This window comes from Lissotriton helveticus, chromosome 2_2 (genome assembly GCF_964261635.1).
Source record: "Lissotriton helveticus chromosome 2_2, aLisHel1.1, whole genome shotgun sequence".
In the NCBI taxonomy this organism is placed as follows: Eukaryota; Metazoa; Chordata; class Amphibia; order Caudata; family Salamandridae; genus Lissotriton; species Lissotriton helveticus.
This window is the reverse complement of record NC_136060.1, coordinates 348,889,769-348,911,236: the sequence shown is the minus strand read 5'-3', so window position 1 is coordinate 348,911,236 and position 21,468 is coordinate 348,889,769. Positions and strand designations below refer to the sequence as shown.

General features: G+C 43.4%; 1 protein-coding gene across 5 annotated transcripts in view; it reads right to left on the bottom strand.

The window, feature by feature from the left end:
* The window catches only part of SORCS2 (sortilin related VPS10 domain containing receptor 2), a 2,165,153-nt gene that overhangs the window by 570,607 nt on the left and 1,573,078 nt on the right, over positions 1-21,468 (bottom strand). For all 5 annotated transcript variants that reach the window (XM_078678523.1, XM_078678525.1, XM_078678524.1 and 2 more), the window contains exon 6: positions 18,096-18,160. In XM_078678523.1, coding sequence (XP_078534649.1) covers positions 18,096-18,160 — 65 coding nt within the window. The remainder of the gene's footprint in view (positions 1-18,095; positions 18,161-21,468) is intronic.

Below are 21,468 nucleotides of genomic sequence, written 5' to 3'. Positions count from 1 at the left end.
GACGGGAGATCCGTGGTGGGTCCGCAACCCTAGATATCTATATTTCTTTTTTCTTTAATAGCTCAAAAACGACCTTAATTTCACCTAATCAACTGAAAAGATTTACACCAAATCACAAAAAGGATGCTTTCTGGAGAAGATCTAACTTACTGCCAAATTTTATGTAATTTCATTCAGCGATTAAAGCTGTTGTTGTGTCTAAAATCTCTATGGGAATTAACATGGAAACACACTATTTTTGACTGCCCCTTTTTCACAGCCCCACTTGACGGATCACCCCAAAACTCTCCATGCAGAACTCATGGGGCACGTTTTTGGGAACATTTGTGAAGATCCGTCAAATGGCGCCAAAGTTATAAGTAAATCAAAAAACGCTTTTCCTCTGGAAACTAGGTCCAAAATGTACCTACCAACTGTCGACCACCATTAGGTAATAACTATGTATAGAAACACATATATATTCACTAAAAAACAAAGGTGACAGAGATATTCTATACTTTGGTTTAGATTTTACACACACAAAACCATAAAAATTCAGCAGTTATAGTTATCTCAAGAAACTATGCCCTAAGGTAACTATAAACACATGACCCTGTCATGCTCAGTTTTGTCATCAACAATTTTATTGCAAATGTTGCAGTGATAATATCAATGATGCCATAGATGTCATGACTGATGTAATATGTAGGGTAATTAGCAGTGCATTGTGAGGGTCGAGTTATAGTTACCTTAGGGTACTAGTAATAGTTTCTTGAGCTAACTATAAATGCTGAATTTGTATGGTTTTATATGTGTAAAATCTGAAGCTAACTAAGACATCCTGGGAACCTTTGTTTTTTTCAGTGAATTCCTACTATTTTAATGCTTTTTCCTAACTGTAACGTCCATTTAATCTTTGTTTTTTTCAGTGCATTTCTAGGTTTTTTAAACTTAAAATAAGGCTGTACACGGTGAGGCTTTGGCTGTGAGGCCTGGCCTTTAGCCAACACATTCTCACGCAGCCAACCTCACGCTGCGCATGGCCTTTGGCCATACACAGTGGAAAGTTGGCCACAAGGTCTGATCTGTGGCCTGCGGCTAACCTCCCGCATGCAACCAACTCCATACTGCCTTTGGTTGCCACTGGGTAGATATAGTTAGGATCGAGTTTCCATAGGAAATGCATTTTTTGCATTGCTAATAACTTAGGCCTCGTTTGGCAAATCACTATGAAGCTTTCTCACAAAGTTGCAAATTTTTGACTAGTTGACGCATGGAGAGTTGGGGTTATCTGTCAAGTGGGGGCTGAGAAAAGGGGCGGCGGCCCAAACCGATTTACACCAAATTTGACAGAAAGCTGGATCTTGGTCCAGAAAGAGTGCTTTTTGTGTTTCAGTGTAACTCCATTTAGTAGTTTAGGAGAAATTAAAGTGAAAACACATTGTATATTTCAGACGGCTGAGGATCCGCATACCCGACAGGTCTCAAGCTGAGATCTGATTGACTGCTATCACCTCACCCAGGAAGTGGTGGTACTGCCATCTAAAGGACTCGAGTCTCAGTCCTGAGTTCTAATTTTTTTTTTAAAAAGACATAAAGGGGCAATCCACGTTCAGTAGTTAAGGAAAAATGAAGGTGAAAACAAATTGTATGTTTTACTCCACTGAGGATCCTCAGAGCTGACAGATCCCAAGCTGAGGTCTTCCTCCTGAGATCGGATTGGTTGCCACCACCTCAACTAGGAAGTGGGGACAGCCATCTTAGGACTCAGGAAAAAACAAGAAGAGCTAAGGGGCAGGGTAGGGATTTAAACTTTGCTGCGGATTTATGGATAATCTGTGAATCAATGGCGCAATAAAAAAAAAGAAGCACAGGCTCCACACTTCCTTTTTAAACCCCCCCATCCCCTGAGGTGGGCCACGGCCAGGTGGGGCAGCACATTTTCTTTTTTGAGTGGAAGGGGGGATCCTGACCCCCTCTACAGCTATTTCTTTGCACCAGGACCCATCCCTGGGGCCTAAGGTATGTTTTGAGGGGAGGAGGGCACATGACCCCGTCACCGGGCTGTTTTTGAGCCCGAAGAGCCCATCCTTCGGGTACAAAGTTAACATTTAAGGGAGTGGGGTAGTGTGGGCCCCCTCCCTGAGCCTTTAAAAACCCCAGGGGACCCCATCCCGAAGGCCCAGTATTTACATTAAAAGGGAGGGAGGCTGCACGTCTCCCTTCCCTTTGCCGTTAATTACCCTTGCGACGCAACAGTTTCCCTACCCGCACTGGCAGGTGAGGGAAACTTGTGTTTGCTCCTACCTGGCAGGAGTATTTTTAAAGCTCCTGCCAAACGGGAGTATCCCAGGCTCTATGGCCAACTCTCTAACGCATATGGATGGCTGCATGTGGGGGGTGGCCCGCCGTGCACGGTGGGAATGTGTGACACCGTGTATTTTTGTGCCGCACACAAAATGCAGGCTGAAATACAGCCATTTTACCCTTAAAGCTAGGGTGAGAGAAAGATGCCAAAAACATCTGAAATGCCTCTTCATAGCTGTAATGTGTCCACATGCGTGTTAAGAGATGATATCCAGCACGTGAGTTAAGACATGACCAATCTGAATTCCTGTGATTTTTCTTGAACTCTTCAAAGCCCTAGTGATACAGGATGACACATTAGTGTACTACAGTTGATTTGCTGGTGTCTAGTACACCTTTAAATACCAGCAAAGCAAGTTGCATGTTGCAGTATATGTTTTGGTTCCTTGACCCATTCATGTTTTGGGTCCTTGACCCATTCAGGGAATATGGTATAAGTTATATCCACCATGCTGATTAGTAGCAGCCATTTCTTAGTAAACCACTCTAGATATTATTTCTAAATCTGAACATTGGCTGCTTCCTATTCGTGTGCAGAGGTGAGATACACCTCTTCGTTTTTCACAGTACATAGTTTTAAAATACTGATAGTAGCTGGTAATTTGCCTATGTTGATTCATCTGAATTATGCACAGTAGATTTACACTGTGACCTAAACCATGTCATGTTATGTTGCGAATAACAGGTTGAACTTACTTTCATCATGCTACCAAAGAGTCATTGTTGTTTATATTATGAGTTGTAATGTGCCTCGTGGTGTTTTTGGCACAGGTTACCTTCTCTCGGTAACAGTTTACCAGAGGATGTACACCTTGGTCCTATATTTCTGCAGTAGTATCTTGTTCCGTTATTGTCACAGGTTCACTAGCGCTGATTGCTCTAGGTTTCGGGACTTATTCTCTGTATCAGAAATGCCAATTAGACATTGGGGCAATATCCTACATTAAGACCAACATCCACATATTATTTCAAGATACTTTATTGGGTTGCAACACAGGCGTTGTGGAGAACCTAAGACAGTGTGCAGTATATTTGGTGACTTTTATGCTGCCGGCAGTACAAGGTCTCTTGTAAAGGCTGTGCCAATGACTTTTGTTGCAGCATTCATTAGCTGGGTTTTACTGACCAATAAGTTACCAGAGATGCTTGTTTACAAAGCACTCCTTGTGGTTTCTGTCTGCAAACTAGATAAAGAATGTTAGCACCTCCATATTGCACAATAACAATAAAAAAGTTTTGAGGACTGGAAGTTGTACCTAGTTATATGTTTCACTGCAAGTTGTGCCCTTTGAGGGTACATTATGGCCTGATGTCTCTCTGTGTTTAAAGATAATGTGCCTTGCCTACCTCCTGACGAAAGCCCCTTTTGTTTAGACTTGTATTAAATAAGCATTGTATTTTCTCCCTCATGTTGCTTAACAATATGTTCTGAACCTTTTCCTGTATGTTACTCACATAAGCCCATGTTGGCAGTCTGGCAAATGTCATATTCCTTCTTTAAAATGAAAGAAAACAGGGCTGTTCCAAATTGCTCTCCAAAAAGTTATTTTCCGCACACGTACACATGAGACCACAACCGTGTATACACACAGATACAGGCACATATAAAAACCAGTAGCTACTGCTACCGGACCCGTGTGGTGAGGGTCCGGTTGGGACAAAAAAAGGAAAAAAAACACTTACCTGAAACGTCCACCGCCTCTCCTTCGTCCTCCGTCCCTTTGACATCTTCCTACACTGCTGGCCAGCAGCAGGCAGCACCCGCCCTCCCAACCTCCCCATAGACAAATCACAACGCTGCAATGCAGCATTGTAATTGGTTTGAGCATCGGTAATCTGCGCTCAGACGGTGGGTTTGCATGTTCCTCACCAGGCTGTGTAAGGCAGGCTGGTGAGGGACATGCAAAGCACGCAGGACTGCTTGGGGCGGCCCGAGAGGGCCAGCCAAGCAGTTCTGTACACTTCAGGAGTGAAAACCACTCTGTTGAAATCAATGAAGTCTCGTAAACAGCTTTTGTAGTTGGTAGTTTATTCTTCAAGTTACATCTTAGTAAGTTCCAATGTAAGCCCCACCAGGAGTAGCCTCCAGGCTGCTCAGCCCATCTTCTCCAACTGCTATCTCACCAGTACAAACATTCCTCACATTCCAAATGACATCATATTGTTAGAGCATCAGGGAGAGAACAAGGGCAGGGAAGGTGCATTATTTAACAAGCAGATTACTACACATCTTCCCCTTATAATCATTAAACAAAATCAAACAGTATACACATATATAAACATAGGAAAAGAAACATCCCAGAAATAAACGTACTAGAACACAGTACTAATATGAGAAGAAACTCTCCTTATGTAATAATATTATTAATAATGATAATAAAGTAAAATGTAATAATAGTAATGCAGTAATAATAATGCAAGTAATAAACAGTAAAATAGTAATCATAAATGTAAACAAATAGCGGGACCAGGGAATATCACATACCCTCTACTGCACGCACTGTGATATACCGTACACTTATCCCTACTGCATACTTTTGCAAGTTCAGGGACTCACACCCCCCCAATACTAGTCTGTTAACATACTGCATTCCCACGCAGTACCAGTAGCTTTAGAAAACACTGTAATAAAGGAAAACGCTTCCCTGTGACATTAAATATCAGATCAGACTTTAACATCACCCTATAAACCACAATCGCAGTAACCTCCCAAATGATTGTAAAGGGGGAATCCTCGTCGCCAATGTAAAAATCAATGAAGTCTCGTAAACAGGATTTGTAGTTGGTAGTTTATTCTTCAAGTTACATCATAGTAAGTTCCAATGTAAGCCCCACCAAGGAGCAGCCTCCTGGCTGCTCAGCCCATCTTCTCCAACTGCTATCTCACCAGTACAAACATTCCTCACATTCCAAAATACATCATATTGTTAGAGCATCAGGGAGAGAACAAGAGCAGGGAAGGTGCATTATTTAACAAGCAGATTCCTACACACTCCTCTCCCTACTATGCCAGCCCCACCCGGCCAGAGAAACACTGAAGTATATAGCAAAAATACAATTATAATACCAATAGTTATTATCATTTAATGTTTCCTTTTGTTCAGTGGGGCGATGCTCCTCCGACTTAGCAGAGGAGCCGCTACTGTAAAAAACGCACCTGTGCAAAATGCATCATTTATTTTCGAAATGTCTCTTTAAATTCGTGTCCTTCCACAGAACATTGCCTTGCCTCATTGACACATATCTCTCCTTTTTAATAAACTGCGTATAGATTTTTAAATGGGTATGTTTTCCTCACACAACTCGGAACAGGATCACTGGCACTTTCTGTTTTAAAATGTAAACGTCATCGGTGATCTAAATCTGTATTTAAAACAATGTTGTCTGACACAGCCCTGCTTTGCCTGGAGTTTATATGCAATGCATTAACATGAATCTTTCCAGAATTAAGTGCATGGCCTACATGCTGTCTTCTCTTTCATTGCTGAAAAGTAGTTGAAGTTTGAGCTTTTAATAACCTCCAGATTTCTGCTCAAACTTTGGTAAGTCCAGTTTGGAGAACTCACAATTGCATTAACATGTGTGCAGTTTGCTTAATGCACACCCTCTTACCTTAAGGGAGGTATTGATTTGGTATGAATGAATACTATTTCTGGAAAATATTAACTGACAGAAAGCTTGGGAGGCAGCCCCATTAAAGCAGAAATATCAGAAGTAAGCTGAAAATGATTATGATATTAGGGACATTTAGTTGACTATCATCTGCAATTATCAGTAATGGATGTGAGAGTGCTGGTTGCTGCCTTGCTGTTTCTAATGAAAGATGGATAAAAGGGACATGATGTGCTCTGATTTAATCGACCTAACATTTTCTTTTATTAAGGGCCTTTTGTCTCGAATAACTTTCATTATTTAGCAATGAAATGCATGTTAGATGTTTGTACTTTGGATGCTGAGTCCATAAACGTAAACGTCTTTCTATAATACCGGTCTAGGACGCTCAAGAGGGCGGCATGTCCCATCTGGTGAAGCCTTTGCCATCTGTGGTCGTAGCAGACCTGCCAACTTGTGAATTTGTTTCGCTGTGTGAGGAGGGGGCGTAGCCATGAAGGGGCGGGGCTTAGTGCCGAGCACAGCTCCAGACACTTCTAAATCCACGGCCCACCTCCTACAGCAAGCCTCCACCGCTTCCAAAAACCAAATGGAAACAATAATAACCATAATAATAAGCTTTATTTTGGCAATTGCCATGAAAGCGAACACAATAACTTAAAATCGTTTGAGGCTGCCGCCGATGTCACTGGGGAGTTTTTTTTTTTTTTTCAATGCAGATTTATATAGCGCGAACTCGACCCAAAGGTATTGGAGCGCTTTACATGAGCACCGGTTACGTTACACAAGGACACATTCAGGCACAGGGAGATTAAGTGATTTGCCCAGAATCACAGGATGTGGACGCAACCCCAAGGCTCGAACCTTGGTTTCCAGCACCAAAGTCGGCAGTCTAGCCAACGGACCACATCCTCTCCGTATCATTATAAGGTTTCACACCTTATAATGGACATCAGCTGCATTAAACCTTCAACTAGCTGGATACCTGCTGGCTGCAGGGCTAACTGTGTTCCAACCATGTGAAATCGGCTCCTCACCGGGTAATGTGTGAAAGGAGACGATATTGTGTGACACATGGTGGCACCGTGTGAGTTGGCAGGTCTGCTTGTAGTCCTGCGAGGATGCTCAGGCATCCATTCTCCTGGTGTTGCAGAATGCACACCGCTGAATCAGTTAATAAGAAACCTGTTCTTGAGATAGTTATGTAAGTAATTCTTCAACCCTGCTCCATTTTAAGAAATAGTTGAAGACACAACTCTTTAAAGAACACCTCATCATGATGGAGCAACAGTCCACTGTAGCTCAAAGAAACCATCTACCCTCCCAATCGCACACTGACAGAGTCCTGGCCTTTGACTCTGTGCAGGGTTCTATTGTCTTTTGGCTAGGGTGGAGCTATATAAATAACACACAACTTTCAAGGATCTTATACGATATGTTAAATGCTTCATGGTGTTACATTCACCTCCATGACTATATTCACTCGAAGGTATGACTGAAAAAGCAAACATTCACGAGATAAGGGAATTATTTATGGATTTATTGTTGATTTTTATAACAAACCACATTCTGGTTGTAGGCGGCTGTAGAGTGCTGTTTGAATCAGCAAAAGGGAAGGTGTTGAGGGTAGAGGGAAAGGCGCAAGAGAAGAAGGTTTGCAAGAATAGAGCACAAGTAAAACTCACAGTAACCAGAAGGATGTATTCTAGTCTCTGTAACACAGAGCAGACCTCTAATTGGACCAAACTGTGACATATTACTGTTCCAATGTTGAGAACTGAAATTAAATCCATGTCCCTATGCAGACAACTGAAATTTATTCCAGACGCTTAGCCGCTTGAATGCAAATCGAAAACGCTGTCAAAACACTCCGCCAACTGATTATGAATGGATGCATGTGTGTGTGTGCGCACACTTGTACAGTGTGAAGCTAGGGAGGCAATGTGGGGGTGGAGTACACAGCAATAGGTCAGACACTTGTGTTAGGTTGTAGTTGGGAGGGAGGGGACAATTTAGGATCATTTAATCATCATGAGGCTTGACACAATAAAATATTGTGGGCATCCTTCAATCTTAGAACTCACATATGTGGGTGTATATATGTGTGAGCTGTCATAGGAGGACTCCTTTAGGACAAGAACTCTCACTCACCCGAGACATGCTTCATCATTGGGTTCCCTCCTCGCACCTGGACTGCAAAGTCCATGGTGTGGGGAACAACTCCCCTGCAGGAGGAGCTGTGGTGTTTTGAGGATGAGCAATGTTATAGGGTCAGTGAGGGGCAGAGTGCATTCCTTCAATCTTGAAATATAGGTGCCCTTGTTATGTATCGGGAAAAGTTGGGCCACCACAGTTCGAGAGTAGAGGAGTAATTAGGGATATAATTTGACTCCATCTGAGGACTAAGTAGAGCATCGCTTGGCACACTGACCACTCTTGAAAGTGCCTCATCTTTGAATATATAATTGTAAAGAAGAGCAGACAGATTTCTAAGGTATATATTTGCTTTTATAGCAATCAAACATATGTTAAGGACCTGACATGACAGGTCTCCTGTCTAGGTATGTGTAGAGCTGGTATTTTGAGTAATCAATTTGGAAATTATTGTAATATGTAAATGTGATAGGTTAGATCTATGGAGAGAAACTCACAGGATAGGAATAATGTTTGCCAATTATAGGGCTATGAAATACAATATACACAAACAAAATACCCCTTATTTGTGAGAGCGTGTTAGCAAGTAATACAGATGGTTTTTCAGGAATGTAGAAGACATATTAGATGACAAAGTCTTTTGCAAGAAAGCTGAACTTCAGCTGCCTTTGCCCATCTAAGTGTACAATGTCTTTATGGCCAGGATTTGTTAGTGGGAGTGCATCTTAGCCAATAGCTATTGACAACAATTCAAGAGTTACATTTAAGTTTTACCTGACTGTGCACATAGAGTGTAATTTAAAAGTGTAAACACCACATTCTGATGAATAAAATTAGAATATGTAGAATTATATGTTTATAAAATACATTTAATCATTCATAACATTCACGAGTACAACAGGTAAGTGGAAGGATTGTGGGTACCCTTGAGGGTGCTGGTATAAAGTGCAGGTGGTCCATCAAAACTAAGTGGTAATTTTGTAGGTAGCTTTTTACTCTGAAAACACACAGACATCTACTCCTCAGATGTAACTATAATTCTACTGTCGGAAAGAGGAGTGAGTGCTCCAACATCTAATGAGGAAGTATAGGAACTATTATTGCAAACCAGGTTCGATGACTTGAGCCTTGACAGCTTCGAACCCTAACATGCAAATAATTCCAAATCACATGGATTTATCCTGAAAACAAATCTCACCCTCAAGGAACACATTGCCAATAAAACAAAGAAGACCCAATACCAACTGTCTCTTCTAAAAAAAAGTCAAACAGTTTCTTCCAGACATCGACTTCAGAACTGCAGTTCAACTCCTTGAACTGTTGCATCTTAGTGGTGCTATTGCAAAACTCCATGGCCTCTCAGACACCTATCATCCAATGATTGAAAACAAATAATCATATCATCCCTATCCTAATGCAATGACATTGGCACGCCTTGCCGGCCAGAACCATCTTCAAAAGCAGCTGCATCATTCAGAAAGTCATTACTACCAGCACCCCCACTAATCTAGCAGTGAACCTCACCATATATGGTGGTTCTGGGAAAATGCAATCAAGACACCATCAGTCAGCAGAATAAGAATTGTAAAAAAGAAAAAAAACAGTAGATCATTTAAATCTATACATCCATGATCTGAGGCAACATCCCCATATCCAGCAGGACTGCCCCAATGCTGCTCCAATTTGGGAAAGAGTTTAAAGTTGTACCTCCTTACAGAACACTACATCACAAAGAATTGACAGTCCAAAACTAGCAATCTCTTTTAAGAAATTGAGATATTAGTTAAGAGGGGTAGAAGACCCACTCAAATAATAAACACAATACTTGCTAGGTTGAACCACAAAAAGCCACTAAATTAAACTGTGCTTAACCTTCCAGTAGCTGGCCACAAAAATCAGTCAGGCTTAATTTAGAAGTAGCAGTAACAAAGTAAAATCACAATACAATAATTGTTTAGCCCAGTTTAGAAAAATAGAATAAAATGTGATAAATAAAACAGCACCAAAACAAATTACATCCAATCAGTAGAACCAGTGATATGAATGTTTAAATCTTTTAGTGAAAAATAGCACATAAAAGATTAAAGCACCAACTGTGGGTATCTGGTCAAGCGAGAACGGGGCAAGTCAAAAGTTAAGCCTGATCGCAATAGAGTGTGGGTGTTAGAAATTGGGTTTCTGGATAGCAAGGTTATGCACCTAAGCTAGGTAGAACCTACCACTCTATTCAGGGCAAGGGACTTAGTTACACACTGAAGATAACCCCTGCTCACGCCCTTGCTAGCTTGGCAGAGCAGTCAGGCTTATCCCAGAGGCAATGTGTGAAGCGTTTGTGCAACACACACACACACACACCAGTGACACACTAGGCACACCACAAAAGAAACTCCACACAAGGTTATACAAAAATGTTCTTTGTATTATCCATAATAACTCATTAGATCACAATCATATACATTACTGTGCCACTAGGCACTTGTCATGACTTCACAAGGAGTTCATAAATCACTTGGTCGATCGGGCCACTGTGAAAGACATCACAGTTAGGGTGACCAGTAACTACTGGTAGGGTTACACTTAGTATAAAACCCTATGCATAAACAACAGTAGTAGTGCAATATAGTCCACACCCGTAGAGTGCACACCTTAGTAACCTCATGCCAACAGTACTCATACTGCCATTATTGCACTGTACATAGAGTGCAACCCAGACAATGGGTCACCACAACTATGAGCAGCACCGGCGCTCTTGCCACCCAATGCAGCTACTGTCTTCCCCTACGTAGGCTCCTGGGCTACCTGCCTGCCTACTTTTGGGAATTTTGTGTTCAGGGGCCCGTCCAGGCCTCACCCCGTAATGTACCTTCCAGGGGTAAGGGCATAGGCCTAGGGAGCCGGCCATGCCCCCAACAGAAGCAATGCTGTATTTTCTCCCAAGAAATGACCCCTTAGTTGGAGAGACCTCACTCGGTCTCCCGCAAAATTAACACTAACAATGGCAGCGGCCCCCAGTTGTACCAAGGGGCAACTGCGGCAGGAAATCAGGTACCACCTTGGCCAGTGAGGTGACCTCACTAGGTCCCTTCCTCGTACCGGCCGGCGTTGAGGACAAACCCACCCACCCTCTGCCAATCTGTGCTGGGCTGGAGGCTTCAAGCAGCTGTCTTGCTGGCTTCCTCTTGGGGGAGGCTGACTTCGTAGGGGCCGGCTCTCATCCTGCACTGGCAAAAGCCTCAGTTGAGCCCAGGGCCCTCCGTCCTGACTCCGGGATCTGCAGCTACCCGCAACCACGTGGTGCACCCGTTCTTCTCTGTACCAAGTGTAGCGGCCAGCAGAATATGGAGCAAAGTCTCAGTTGGCTCTGCCCTCTTTGGCCCGGCCCTACTGTGTTGGGGACTGACTATTCGATACCGAGGCCCTCCCAAACCGGGATTCCTCACTGCTTTCTGCGTTGGGTGGCAGCCTGGGGCCACGTAGCAGAGCCCCACCTGCAGCGATGATGCAAGAAGTGGGAGGGACAGCACTTTGATCCCTCAGCTCTCCCCCTTCTGTTGTCTGGCCACACAGAAATAGTGCTGCGATGCCCAACTACAGGGCAAGGGAAAGCACCCCTCCCAAGCAATACGCACTCCGTGGACAGCAGGACCAATATCAGCACTCACCCAGTGCTAGACCCTACAGGAAGGAGCAAGGGAAAAAGCGCTCACTACGTGCTGTTTGCAGAGCACTGGGGCACACCAGCTAGGTGTAGGCAGGCAGACCAGTACCAGGGGTCCTCCGCCCTGTGTAGCAATGCCCCAGCAGTTCCTTCTGGCAGTCCAGCAGCCTTTCAGGTAGAAGTTCACGCAGTATCTTTTTTTTTACATGGGGTCACAGCTTCTTTTCATATAGTACACAAAGTCTTTATTCTCTTCTGGCAGAGGACTCTGAGCCCATTCCAAAACCCATTCTGTCCTCACTGGTAGTCCTGGCAGGAAGTGGACACATCATTGTTCAGGGCAGACCAGGCCTTTTTAGGTGCAAGGCAAATCTCCTCCCACCACTCTATATGCAGCCCAGGTCTTTTCGGCCCAGCCCTGACTCATACAGGAAAGGCAGGTCACACCTCAACGCTCCCAGTGGCTGTGTGAAGAGAATTCACATCCCCTGTACCTGTCACTCCAAAACCAGACAGTCAATTCACAAACAAGCAGAGGCATAAAGACACCTAGGCACAGAGACATGCCCACTTCTTAAAATGGCATTTCTAAAATAGTAATAATAAATCTACTTTCACCAATAAGCAGGATTCATCACTACTATTCCAAACATACCAAACATGGTCACGCCACGCCTCTCAGATCAGAAATGACTACTGAGGTACATATCAGGGAATGCCCAATGCAAACCTATGAGAGGGCAGCTCACAGCAGTGTCACTACCAGGACATGCCACACAGTTAGGGCACATGTCCTATCTTTTACCCACACCGCACCCTGCACATAGGGATAGCTAGGGCCTACCTTAGGGGTGACTCATATGTAGTAAAAGGGGAGTTGCAGATGTGGCAACCACTTTATATGCCACATCACAGCAGCAGTAAACTGCGCGTGCAGACCCTGCAGTGGCAGAGGACTGAAAAAGGTTTGAAAGGCTACTTAGGTGGGTGGCGCAAACAGCGCTGCAAGCCCACCAATAGAATTTAATTTACAGACCCTGGTTATATGGGATACCACTGTACAAGGGTCTTACAGGTAAACTAAATATGCCAAACAGGTATAGACCAATCTTATCAGGTTTACAAGATGGGATGTTTAAGGAATATTTGAAGTCCCTTTCCTTATGACACCTACTCCCAGCCAGTATATAAATGACAAAACGTGTTAGCGGTAGCCCATTACAGAGCGACTTACTGATTTTTTCCACTTGAAACAAAGCACTTTTATCAGACCAATGTTTACCTTGGTCGGAGCCTGGTGCCCCGTCCTCCCCCTGAGATGGCAGTCATTCATCTAAATTTTCTACAGGTCCAGAAGTCTATTTAAGAGTGGTCTGGGATCCAATATATTCCTGGTGCCAGCCTTGGTTGTGGAGGGACATCTGGCCTACCCACACCTCTGGTTCTGGAAGGTTATTCCTTCCACTGTCCAGGTTCCAAACTGTCTGGGGTGACAGAAGGCTGTTGTCATGCTCCTCTGTGTGTGCTGCAGACAAGCCCTTTGTAGTGTAAGTGGGCGGAATAGAGCTTCACCCCATATATGCTGACAAGATTGCTTCTCCTGCCTATAGCTGGTACCCCTTTATGTCACTGTCTGGGAAGAATACACAGATATCAACAGCAGTGCCATTCATGGCAATGTGACCCAGGATGATTGCAGAAGGCACACATGGTTAGGACTAGAAAATGCCACCTTTCTAAAAATTTTAAGAAACAAGATGCCAGCCCTACACTTCGTTTTTTTGGCTCGTAAATTCAAGCAACAAATAAGTCCTATTTCTAGATTTGTCCGGTATAAATTATTTATACCCTTTACTTTTTCATTTGTTCAATAGAAAATATTTTTGCGTGAGAAAAACACATTACATTAAACATTACACATGTACATAAATTATGACATTACATATAGAAACAACAATACATTCAATGAACATTACATATACATTGCACATCTATTATCCAGCAAATATTCAATCTTTGCATGGTATTTCTTCTAATATATAATTTATAGGATAAAGTCACGTTCAAAAGGAGATAGAAAAGATTTGACTGAACGTATTAATCAATATTGCAGTCAGTCCAACAGTTTATTTTCTCCTTTCTGCCTAGAAACAACAATACATTCAGTGAACATCACATATACATTGCACATCTATTATCCAGCAAATATTCAATCTTTGCATGGTATTTCTTCTAATATATCATTTATAGGATAAAGTCACGTTCAAAAGGAGATAGAAAAGATTTGACTGAACTTATTAATCAATATTGCAGTCAGTCCAACAGTTTATTTTCTCCTTTCTGCCGACGCGTTTCGAACTCGTTATCTCAACCTATGAGTTCTCATCAGGGCTTTATCACTTTTATCTTTGACCTATTTTGTAGCGGGTTTCCCGGGTTCACTTTGGGTGCCTGTCGTGATTAGGCTTTCTGTTTTTTATATGTATGGAAATGTCTCGACTTATCATTGCCTCAACGTCGCTTTTCTTAGTTTGCTTCTGTATTTTGATTGAGCACACAGGGGATGCACGTTCCCGCGTCTATCTCAAGTTCTTAAATGCCAATAAGGTTCCTGTTGGTCTGTGTTTTTATTGGCGCGGCGTGCATCATATTGAAGAAATTGAGAGAGCACGCCGCGCCAATAAAAACACAGACCAACAGGGACCTTATTGGCATTTAAGAACTTGAGATAGACGCGGGAAAGTGCATCCCCTGTGTGCTCAAACAAAATACAGAAGCAAACTAAGAAAAGCGACGTTGAGGCAAGGATAAGTCGCGACATTTCCATACATATAAAAAGCAGAAAGCCTAATCACGACAGGCACCCAGAGTGAACCCGGGAAACCCGCTACAAAATAGTTCAAAGATAAAAGTTATAAAGCCCTGATGAGAACTCGTAGATTGAGATAACGAGTTCGAAATGCGTCGGCAGAAAGGAGAAAATAAACTGTTGGACTGACTGCAATATTGATTAATACGTTCAGTAAAATCTTTTCTATCTCTTTTTGAACGTGACTTTATCCTATAAATGATATATTAGAAGAAATACCATGCAAAGATTGAATATTTGCTGGATAATAGATGTGCAATGTATATGTAATGTTCATTGAATGTATTGTTGTTTCTAGGCAGAAAGGAGAAAATAAACTGTTGGACTGACTGCAATATTGATTAATACGTTCAGTCAAATCTTTTCTATCTCCTTTTGAACGTGACTTTATCCTATAAATGATATATTAGAAGAAATACCATGCAAAGATTGAATATTTGCTGGATAATAGATGTGCATTGTATATGTAATGTTCAACGAATGTATTGTTGTTTCTATATGTAATGTCATAATTTATGTACATGTGTAATGTTTAATGTAATGTGTTGTTCTCACGCAAAAATATTTTCTATTGAACAAATGAAAAAGTAAAGGGTATAAATAAATTATACCGGACAAATCTAGAAATAGGACTGATTTGTTGCTTGAATTTACGAGCCAAAAAAACGAAGAGTAGGGCTGGCATCTTGTTTCTTAAAAAGTATTATATGGTCCAGCTGACCCTACGTCCCAGGACCTACCTCCTTAATTTCACAAAAAATCTTTCTAAAATTGGCATTTTCAGAATTAGACTTAAGATCAGACTTTATCATTTAAGAGGATGTTAAATTACTAATTATTTGAGCCCAAACAGCATATCCCTATATCCAAAGTTAGCACTTACTAAATGTAATAAGATAATCCAGTGGTAGTCAATGGGAGAGCTTGGCCTTACCACAGTAAAAAACGACTTTAGGAGTTTTTCGAGGACAGGACATGTAAAACGTAAATACATTTGTCCTACTTTTTAAATAAAAGGCTTCCTCCCCTGGAAGCCTACCTTATGGGGTGACTTATATGTTTAAAAAGGAAGGTTTAGGCCTGGCAAAAGTTTATTTTTCCAGATTGAAATGGATGTTTGAAACTGCCCAACAGGCTGCAATGATAGGCCTGAGACATGTTATATAGGGCTGTTTTAGTGGGTACCACAATAAGTGCAGCAGGCACACTAATGGCATTTAATTTGCAGGCCCTGGGTACATGTGGCACCATTTACAAGGGACGTACAAGTAAATTAAATGCGCCAAATGTTTGAATGAGAGTCTTCACTTTAGCCCTGGTTAGCAGTGGTAAAGTGCACAGAGTCTTAAAACCAACAAAAAGGAATGTTTTAAAATGGGAAGCATAAAGGCTAAAAGTATGAGGGACTACCACACCAAGGATGTCATGTCTAACACTTGCCATCTATTTCTAGGGCAAAGGCATAGTGCTTGTTCAGTTACAAACATGGCCCTGGCACTATTCAGTGCAGCCTGAACCTCAAAGGAGTCTCGCTGTAACTTTCTGTAGTGGGCTGGTCCCACGTGTTTAGGTGACAAAGAAGACATAGCCGAGTTGAGTTTCTTGTAGTTTATTAAGTTCATAGGTAGAAGTTACAGCAAGCCCCACCAGGAGCAGCCTCCTAGCTGCTCAGCCCATCTTCCAACTGAAAACACTCACACACCAGGCATCCAAGCTTTCCACTCATGTCACTCACGCCAACATTCTACACCTAACACTCACACTGGCTGAGCAGCTAGAGATAAGGTGAAAGGGAACATAACAGGATAACATGAGAATACTACACCTTCTTTGAAAAAAGATGAATTTGGTGCCACGCAATCTGGATCTGTGTCCTGGTTTAAATTTCTCTCTCCCAGTGGTCAATTCCTGGGATTTATATAAAGCATTGACAACTAATTCTTAACTGATGTTTTCAGAACCAGATGGGGATTTTAAGACACTAGGTCTAACTAGACTAAACAAACATCCCCTGTGTAAAAAGCCCCTAAGCATTTGCACAATATTTAGCTCATGTTTACTTTAATTGTCCACTTCCAAAACATTGAGCTGTAGATATCAAGAGGATGTACTAGACTTAGGGCGTCTGATAGTGTAACAATTCCGGCTAAAGGATGTTTAGACATGAATAACACTTTCACAAGTTCTGCAAAAGATGGCAAAAATGCTGGCTGTGAAATAAAGTGCAGACAGGCTAACTAAAATGGAAACTATACCTAAAATTGAAGCTATCCTGCATCTGTGTAAAAACCTCAAACTTTCTACTGAAATAAAAATAAAGGGATCTAAACGCAAGTGATTCAAATAAATGCAATAGAATTGTAAAGGGAAGTGGTCATTGTGTTTACGACATCCGTGGAATAACTAAACTAAACAATCACTGAATGTGTTTTTGCAAGAGTGTCATAGCTTCATGGGAAATTTACAGAACAGAAGAACATGCAGGAATGCACATTTGATGGAATCACTTTTCATCACTTCTTGCATGTTTCATAACACCTGTTTTCATACTGAAATTAAAGGAATTCTGCACTGGAAGACACAGAATCATGACATTTATTGACATGATTGATGTGGTTTAAATCCCTTCAGAGTATTGCTGGTTTTGTTGGCCAGGCATCAGGAGGAGTGGGGCTTAGACTGAGGTAAAAGAGCAGAAGTAGGTCATGTGACCAGTCTGCTTACAAGGATCGGGATTAGTTCTTGTTGCCAATAAAACAATGAGTTCAGTGATAGGTCCTTTAATGTGTTTTTCCTGAGTTCTGAGTGATGAATGAGCTGGTGTTCATGGAAAAAGGCTTGCAGCAGTGTTATTGCTTAGTGGTTCCCATCATTCTAGTGAATATTCAAATCAACAAGGAATATGTGATCAAGTGGGGAGAACATTTCAGCTGTCATGGATTCATTACTGTAATTAGTGAAGATGTGGCTCATTTTGCAAAGTCTGTCATTTTGGAGGGAGGGTGGACAGTCAGGGATTCAAAGGACGAGAAGGTTTGTGTTTGAATCACTTGGAGGGGAGTGCAGTCAGGTCTCTTATCTTTAGAGTTGTGACAATGTATGGAAAGTTTCAGATCTGGTAGGTGATCATTGAGAGTGCTTGTTGCTTCTTTCAAGAGTCAGATCTTCTTGGATAGATGCAAAAAGAGGTGCAATCTGATTATTGCAGTGTGTAGGGGGAGCGAGTCATATTGAGGGTTTTTATTTAAGTGATGCATTTAATCAGGTGCCAAGTTATTGGTTTGCTCAGAGTAGCCAACATAACACATGATAACCAATATGCCACTACAGTGCACATAAACATGTTACTGCATATTTAAAAAAAAGTTATTTTGTTTTCAACAGAGTTCCTCAAAACGAAAATTCTTTGTAAATGTGTCTCAGCAATCCTTGCTAAATGTATCAAGATGCTCCTACCTCCATTGGAGTCCTGTACTTCCATATGAACCAATGTAGGATCTGTGTCAACCCCAGCGACAGCCCTGTAAACAGAAAAGAGAATTAATAGCAATGAACGTTTAATAATGAGATCAGTAAGCATTTTGTCAGACAGCTGATATCTACTACCAACAATAGCAGACACTGGCAAAGCAAACAGCTATGGCTCTGGTGTGCTTAGTGTATGTAAACACAGGCATGCACAAATGCTTTTTGAACACACAAGAGGATTGAAGCCACAAAGCCTATCTAATAATATGATGCCTTTCAGCATTACAGTATAGCTGGTGCATCTCTGCCTCACTGATAGCATAAGCAACTGCTGTGTCCCCATTATCCGCGACACTGGATAAATTGCTTTTAGTTGCTATCATTGAACATTTAGCATATGTACATTTCAGACCAGTCATTGTTTTGGACATGGAAGGTAACCAATATTAAGGACTCATCCAGGAACATACAAGAAAGTCAAAGAGACAAGAATTATCTGACAGTGAGCATCAGGTATAGTCAGAGATGTGTGACGTGTGAAGCTGCTCTCTAGGGTGCTTGCGGATCATCGTTCTGTGGGAGACACTTGCTGTTTGCTGGCTGGAGGCGGGAGAGCCCTCTGCGTGTTGTTCTGCCCTCCAAGACTGCTCCTTCTTTCCTGGAGACCTCGCGGTACCCGCTGCGCGGGTCCCCCTTCGCCCGTGTGCCTGGACGGCTGCTTCGCTTTCCTGTGGATTTACACTCTGGACTGGAGGCGGACAACAGGGCTGCGAGCGCCAGGTGAGGTACAGGGACTCCATTGCCCAGGAGTCCCTGCGCTGTCATCACCTGCACCTGGTCGCTCTCCCTGTTTGTCCCGCCCCTGAGCGCCGAGTCAAAGGTGCTTGCGGATCATCGTTCTGTGGGAGACACTTGCTGTTTGCTGGCTGGAGGCGGGAGAGCCCTCTGCGTGTTGTTCTGCCCTCCAAGACTGCTCCTTCTTTCCTGGAGACCTCGCGGTACCCGCTGCGCGGGTCCCGCTTCGCCCGTGTGCCTGGGCGGCTGCTTCGCTATCCTGTGGATTTACACTCTGGACTGGAGGCGGACAACAGGGCTGCGAGCGCCAGGTGAGGTACAGGGACTCCATTGCCCAGGAGTCCCTGCGCTGTCATCACCTGCACCTGGTCGCTCTCCCTGTTTGTCCCGCCCCTGAGCACCTCCTCCCCATAATAGGAGTGGTAGGAGCCGTTGCGCGGGAGCGCGCGGGAGTGTGCCCGGGAGAAGCCCGGGACAAGGGCGGGACCGTCTAAGGCCGTCATAGGCCGGAGTAGGCCGGGCTGGGCCTACTCTCTTGATTTGGTTATTTGAACCCTGGTCCAATTTGCTGTCATAGCCCCATACTGACTATTATTAAACATCTGTTGATATGCCGTTCCCGGTAAGGGAGGGTACCCCTGTGAAGCAGGGAGGAGCAAAAAATAGGACCCTAGAGAACTACTTTCCCCGGGCTGTGGGGGAGGGGGACAAGGAGAGCACCTTAACCCGGCTAAGGGCAGAGCGGAGACGCTCTATAGATAACCTGAAAAACAGACCCCTTGGAGAATATCCAACCACGCCTAGTGAGGAGTTGACCCCAATAGATGATGTCCCATTCCTGTTGAGGGATGGTACGATCTCCCCATCTGTTCCACCCACAAGTCTAACTCCAGCCACCAGCCCAAGCCCTAGTAGGGTGACTATTGATCTAGTCTCTCAACCCCCCCTAGCTCTGAAAGCTAGGATAGCTAAATCTAAGCCAGCTAACGTACAAGGAGCACAAGTAGTACATGGCCCCCCCCCAAACAAACGTAGGAGAAAGTCGAAGGGAGCCCAGGGCAAAAATAAACCCAAAATCCCTCATTCTGATTTTGGGAGGTCATTAAAACCCTTAATACCGACTGTGAGGCTAGTGGATGAACTACACCCCAAACCTACTGTACAGGAAGGCTTGGCCCCTGCTCTGATAAATGACCCAGGAAATAATATTGCTAATGTCCCCCTCTCGGTTGCCCCACTTGGCAACCTGGAATTCCTGCTTAGGTCATTATTATTACCAATTAGTGAGAGTATCAAAAAGGTCGAGATCAGACTTACCATCCTGGAGGCTACATTAAGTAGCATTAAAATCTCAGCTGGCCATCAAGGAAGATCACCGGAGCTCATTCCCACTCCACTGGCCCCCCACCAACCTCCAAATAGTGCAATGAGCCCAGCCACCCTACAGGTCGCGAATGCTGCGGCCCCTCCACAACCCTCGAGGACTAATCATGCATCAACTAAGCCCTTTAATTCTAATAGGCCTATTCCCCCTGTAGGCCCCGTCCCCCTGGCACAGCCCGTAGACAACACTATACTGCCTCCCCTAATGCAGCTTCCACCTAGATCACGTAGACCAAATTTACCCCCGGAGTCAAATGATTTTACTGTAGTTATGGCGGGCGTCCCTCCACTTGAAGTAGGTGAACCTGAGGACTTTTGTTCCCTAAAAAGCAGGGTAATCAAGTGGCTTAACACAAACAGACCCCTCCCGTTACATCTAAATAACGAAATTATAATGGTCAGAAGGGTGCCATGGGTGGGGAGAACATATAAATCTATAATAGGGGATTGCATATTGGTGAGCTTCAGGGATGCCGGTACTGTCTCTCACATATGCCAAGGAAAGAATAGATCTAGGGACTCTACCATTCAAACCCTTCATGTGTCTTTCTTCTTTCCCCCTATCCCTGCTTCTGTACATCCGTTCCAAACCTATGACAACTGGGAGAGGGTTGGTCGGAGGGGGAGACATCACGAATTTAACCCCAGGCCACTGTTTGGCCGCCCAGAGCCATCCTTTCATTCTTTTAACCGGTTTAACTGTCTGAATGGCCTTGAGGGGGTGGATTGACAAACGGATAATGTTCCTCAGGGAGACGGAGAAAAAGGAGCTCTGGCAGAGGAGATGGAGGAGCATAGTCCCCTGGCACAGCAAATCCCATCGAGTTGTGTCGGGAAGTCTATGCTAGATGGACCTAGGGCTGTAGATATTGAATATATAGGAGGGGGAACTGGGCTGGACTCGCATGAGTTAGAGTGGGAGCCACAAACGAGGCCTCATGGGGGACTAGAACAGAGTGGTGAAGCATTGAGATTGATCTCTTGGAATACAGCAGGTTTGGCAGGCAAATTTAACAACAAAGAGTGGCTGGATTACATTAGAAAATTCCATGTAATCTGCGTGCAGGAGACATGGGCCCCGGTGAATAACTATCACTTACAGGGGTATAAGTGTTTCTTTGTACCCGCGCAAAAATCCAGATCAGGGAGAGCCATGGGTGGACTATCTATTTATATAGATCTA